General features: G+C 49.2%; 1 protein-coding gene across 1 annotated transcript; it reads right to left on the bottom strand.

The window, feature by feature from the left end:
* Window positions 1–1,652: 1,652 nt before the first annotated feature.
* Window positions 1,653–5,416, bottom strand: LOC119348519 (beta-glucuronosyltransferase GlcAT14B-like). Its single transcript, XM_037616583.1, has 4 exons — window positions 4,801–5,416; window positions 4,583–4,658; window positions 4,377–4,501; window positions 1,653–2,393 (listed from the first exon to the last, which is right to left on the bottom strand). The coding sequence occupies exons 1-4, from the start codon at window positions 5,414–5,416 to the stop codon at window positions 1,849–1,851; spliced, it is 1,362 nt and encodes a 453-aa protein (XP_037472480.1). The 3' UTR covers window positions 1,653–1,848.
* Window positions 5,417–5,783: the final 367 nt, after the last annotated feature.

Genomic DNA, 5,783 nt, shown 5'->3' with positions numbered 1-5,783 from the left:
TAACTTGCACACCTTTCCTTCCTGACCAGGTACTACAAAACCACCTGGCTGATCCATGTAAATTTCCTCCTTCAACTCTCCATTGAGGAAAGTCGTCTTAACGTCCATTTGATGAACGAGAAGACCATGTGAGGCAGCCAGTGATAGTAGCACCCGAATTATGGTCAGTCTAGCCACGGGTGAGTAAGTATCAAAGAAGTCTTCACCTTCTTTCTGGGTATAACCCTTCGCCACAAGCCATGCCTTGTACTTTTCAATCGTACCATCAGGTCTAAACTTCTTCTTGAACACCCACTTACATCCTACAGGTTTGCACCCATAAGGACGGTCAGTGATCTCCCAGGTACCGTTAGCTAAGATGGAATCCATCTCGCTACGTACAGCTTCCTTCCAGTAGTCAGCATAAGGAGATGCATAGGCTTCTGAAATAGTCCTGGGTGTGTCATCCACGAGGTACACAATGAAATCATCACCAAAAGACTTTGCAGTCCTCTGTCTCTTACTCCTCACCCACTTTTTAGGTTTTGGGTTTTTGTTATTCTGAGTACTCAGCACACACACGTGTATTCATGGGACCGGTAGAAAAAACGGCCCAAACAAAACAAAAAATCAGAAGGCTGTTAGTTAGACACTCCCTTTTTCTTGTTGGAAATATGAGCAAATTACTACGAGATTTAATCCAAATAAACAGAAGATAAATCATGACCACAGCAGCAGAGATTAAACTAATCATGCGAACTAGCATAGCAGATGAACATATCACATCCAGGGCACATACTAGAAGCATGCATTCTACCACGATCTCGAACAGGAATGATAGAATCACATACGGTGCAGCGGGTGCAGCACCGCCGGTGTTGACGTTGTCGCCCATGTCGTCGAGGACGAGGTTGCCGAGGTCGGGGAAGAAGTCGTCGTTGCCAGCAGTCGCGCGAGTGCACTCCCCAAAAACCTGATCGCCCCTCTCCCGTACAGGATCACGAGAGGCGGGTTCCGGAGGCCTGTTGTCCCTTCTCGCGATGCAGGCCGGAAGGAGGGATGGAGAAGACTTGCTTGGCGGCGCAATGATCTGCAACGGTGGTGAGAAACCGTACGAAGCGGCGGCGGCTAGGGTAGATGTCTGCCTGACTATATAGTGCGGGCCGGGTAGGTCGTGGGAGTAAACCCCACGTCCGAGTCGTCACGATCCAAAAGAATCAGAAACGGTTCAGTAATTAACGCGTCTGTTAATTATTAATTAATGACTCATTAATTTTTTCATGCAGCAAAAATATAGACAACGTGCATAGCTCTGTCCTCGGCTCGGCTCAATCCCGCAACCCGCGGCGCGGCGCGTCGGGACGTGGCGAGGCGAGCGAGGAGGTGGAGCGCACGTGTAGGTCTCCTCTTCTCATGCTCATACAAGTGGTAGAAGAGCTCACCTTATAAAGAGGTGCAACTCTCTCTCAACTTCCAGGGTGGGACTAAATTTTAACCTCACTCACTCCACTCACATGTGTGCATGAATGGGCCAAGAGAATTTCAGAATTTTAGTTGGGCTTTGGGCCAAAGGCCTACTAGCAAAATTCCAACACTTCTATCCAAAGTTGACGAATCCATTTGCAAGCAAAAGCTCAACCAAAGTTTTGGCAACCAATTTTTTGATAGGGTAATCCTAGGCACAAACCAAATGGACCCTGCCTCTATATGTCGATTCTCAAGTGGTGGGCTCCAATAGTAGCTAAAAAGGAGAAGAAACTGATCAAGTGATCCCAACCTAAAAACAAGTGATCGACTTCCATGAATAGATGTCTCGCTCTTCCAAAACGAAAAAAAAAATGAAGCACCGCCGGCAGTAGCAGTAGCAGCTCAATCGTTGTGCTCGATGATCTTGCATTGTTTAGGCGGGAAGTTGTCCTTCGACAGGAGCGACTCGACGAGCCGCTGCAGCCGCGCAGCTCCTGGGCCAGAATGCAGGAGTGTCGTGTCCCCGATGGCCGAGCAATGATCATCGCTGCCGCCTCCACCAACATTTCTTGTGCACCAGCCGCCTGGGATGACCATGCCGGGCTGCCGTGACAGGAGTTCCACGTCAATCTTAGCGAGCACAGGGTCGTTAGGGTCTCGGTTGAACTTGCGCGCGAAGGGGGCGTCACTGCGGAGCATCCTACCCCAGTGAGTGGCGTTGATGAGCTCCGGATGCTGCCCCAGGGGCTCGCCCCAGGAGATGTAGTGCATGTCGTGGTTCACGGTGGTGTTCTGGAACTCGTCGGCATTGCAGGCCACAGTCTGGAAGTAACCCTCCGGGGAGGAGACAAAGTTGCCGTAGTAGAGGAGGAGGGTGCGCGGGAGGTTGTCCCACCCCCCGATCAGGTACTCCACGAAGGGCCGCGACAACACCGTCCAAGCAGAACCTGGTTATTATCAAACAAAACTATCAACAACTACAATAATACTACATAGATATATAATATAAAAATATATTTTATAGACTTCGTTATATTTCAGTCGATGCTAATATTCCTTTGATCTTGGAGGGAGATTCGCATAAATTTTTTTTTTCTTCTCATATACTATATCACTTGACTGAGACTTGACTAAGTCTCAGTCTATAAAGACCTAACCACACTCTTTATTTAATAATACTAATTTGATATTTGTGGTTGTTGATAAATTTTTCCAAACTTTGTATGGTTTGATTTGGGACAAAATTTATATGCATTCGATTCAAATAGAAAGGGAGTAGTATACTAGCTCGAGTCTTGGCTCCGCCAGGGCACCATGCTAGTTGGTCTATACCTACTATTAAAAGAAATTGGTATTCTTGGTTCGGTTTAGTCCTTTTTTTTGTTTGAGTGCACGCTAATGTTTCGTAATGTTGGCTCGTACACAGACTAAGCGATCTGGGCCAGGTACTTATACATTGATGGGCCTTTTATGGGCTTTCATACAGACCGCGAAAAATAATTGGGTCAAAATAAATGAACATTGTGGGAATTGATCACATGACCTCCTGTCTCGATCTTCGACGTAACAACCAACGGCCAATGTGCCATTCACATTTACTAATCCCAACTCGCTCTGGCCAGGTACTTGTACGTTGATGGGCCTTTTATGGGCTTTCATAAAGACTGCGAAAAATAATTGGGTCAAAATAAATGAACATTGTGGTAATTGATCACATGACCTCCCATGTGGATCTTCGTTGAAACAACCAACGACCTATGCGCCATTCACATTTACTAATCCCAACTCGCTGGCCAGGTATTTGTACGTTGATGGGCCTTTTATGGGCTTCCATAGAGACCGTGAAAAATAATGGGGTCGAAATAAATGAACATTGTGGGAGTTGATCACATGACCTCCTGTCTGGATCTTCGATTTAACAACAAACAACCTATGCGCCATTCACATTTACTAATCCCAACTCGCTCTAAATATACGAGTGGCAGTCCTCGTGTTTAGGTCGAGCTAATTAAGTGAATGAGCTAATTAAAGGATGGACTGTGGGCTTAAATATAATATTTAAACGGATGTGGCTAATTAAGAAAAGTATTATGCGTAAACCGGTGGAATAATTAAAACAAAGATTGTGGTCTTAAAAATAGAATATTCAAATAGATGAGCCTAATTAAAGGAAGGACTTGAGGTAAAAATGTAGAATAATTAAAAGGAAAGATCTGTAGACTTCAATGTATTGGGGCTACTAAATTAGAAAAGGAAGGATTTGATTCCTGACTAAAACGGGTGAGGACGGCATGGTAATTAAAGAAAAAGATTATACTTAAATGGAATTAGTGAGAGATTATACCCGGTAAAGAAAATATAACACGGCCAAATTGCATCGTATTGTTTTATGTTTATATTTTATAGAAAAATGCTGCGTTGCAACGCATGGGCATATGTGCTAGTAGTACACTAATTAATTTTGGATTCGCAGAGGGAGAAGTGCCGTCCATCTTCCCACTACGAGGCACGAGCAGATTAGTTGGAGGCCGGCTCCTGAAAAATGATACTAACAGCCGGCTACTCTAACGACCTTTGTCCGTAGGTACTCGATCGTGCATATAATAATGAGATGGTGCTTTGCTTAGGCGTCGCACAGACGACGTGGCCTGCGACGCATCTGCACGTATGCGAACGTGTGTGCTTTCAACTGAGATCTGAATTGCATCGACCTAATGTCAATGAGATGGTGATGGCTGACCACGAACTTTTATTTATTTTTTTGACAAAGAAAAAAGAAGAAGGAGATGCCGTCCTCTTGCATAGAATAATTGATGCATGCATGAGCAAGTATTGAAGTTCTTGAGCAATTAGGAGCTTGGATCAGCCAAGGACAGAAACGATGGACGATCATGCAACCTCATGCAGCAGCGCGCATGAATGATACGTACCGGTGAAGAGCGTGAAGGCGGTGGGCAGCTCCCGCTTCTCGGTCTCGGTGTTCATCCACATGAGATCGCGCTTCGTCTTCAGGTACAGCCCCGGGTCGACCACCAACGGCTTCGCCCTCGCATGCCTGCCATGGCAACAACGTCCGTCAATGCTACAGCACTCAGCCGTTCACGTCAATGCTACCTTAACGATCGAGAACACGTACGCTTTCCAGCCCATGTCGCTCGTGTGCTCGATGAAGTTCAGGTCGCGCGGCAGCCGCGAGAACACGTCCATCAGATCTGAAGCGGTTGACAATGCCATGGTGAACGAGATCATCAGCAGTAGAATTCAGCAGGAATGGAAACAGTCGTGTATTGCGCCATGGTCCCATTGCCATGCAATGTAAGGCAGGCCAATGGAGATGGATATGTATGCACTGACCGTCCTGCGTAACGAGCGGGTAGTCGGAGGCGGAGAGGTTGATGAACCAGTCCCAGTCGGCGGGGCCGGGGCCATGCAGGAAGGCGGCGGCGGCGTGCAGCGTGGTGGTGACCATGGTGATGCCCCGGTAGGTAACCAGGTTGGCCTTCTCGACCACGCGCACGTTGCCGGCCGCGGCGAGGACCGGGTGCGCGGCCACGAAGGCCGCCAGCTCCGCGCGGTCCGAGTCGGGCGCCTCCGCGTCCAGGTGGAGGATGTAGCGGTTCCGCGGGTGGTAGAGCGCGAGCAGGCAGCGGCGCAGCCTTGCCGCGTCGCCCTTCGAGCCGGAGACGAGGTAGGCGAAGCGCGGTGGCGACGGCCGCTGGGTGGCCGCGGAGTACCGCTGGAGGAAGAGTGAGGCGGAGGGGAGCGCGGCCTGGGACGCCGCGAGGAGGAACACCGTGAAGATGCCCCCGAAGACGACGGAGAGCAGGACCCGCAGGTCGATGCCGGCCCAGGAGGAGGAGCGGCCGCGCGGCGAGGAGGTTGGGGTGCCGATGTCGATGTCCATGGTGGCAAAGCATGGCTGCGACTCGGCAGGCTGGTGTTTGATGGGCGACAGACCGGCGGCAACCATGGCGGCAAAGCACGCAGGATACGTTGTGACCGGTGAGCTGCCAGAAATTTAGTTTTGTAGCTGCTGGATGTGCAACGAACAAAGCAAACCACCGGCGGACTTGTGCCTCGCTCGGTCGTCGGATAAAATATCATATCCAGCTGAGGACTTGACCCCACGGAATGAATGAGAGCTTAATTAGAAATCTGAGATGAGCGTTGATCGGACATGCAATCATGGGCAGTGGCACGTCGAGATAGACACGTCGGTGTCGGTGGCTCGGTCGTTGTACGTGGTCAGGAAGATCCGGATCACTACGGAACAATGTACCTTAGCAACAATTTACCCAGGTTCAGGTCCTCACCCCCTTGCGGCGGGTGATAGGCAT

Source organism: Triticum dicoccoides, unplaced genomic scaffold, assembly GCF_002162155.2.
Source record: "Triticum dicoccoides isolate Atlit2015 ecotype Zavitan unplaced genomic scaffold, WEW_v2.0 scaffold95837, whole genome shotgun sequence".
In the NCBI taxonomy this organism is placed as follows: Eukaryota; Viridiplantae; Streptophyta; class Magnoliopsida; order Poales; family Poaceae; genus Triticum; species Triticum dicoccoides.
The sequence above is the reverse complement of the archived record's forward strand: the minus strand, read 5'-3'. Positions and strand labels throughout refer to the sequence as shown.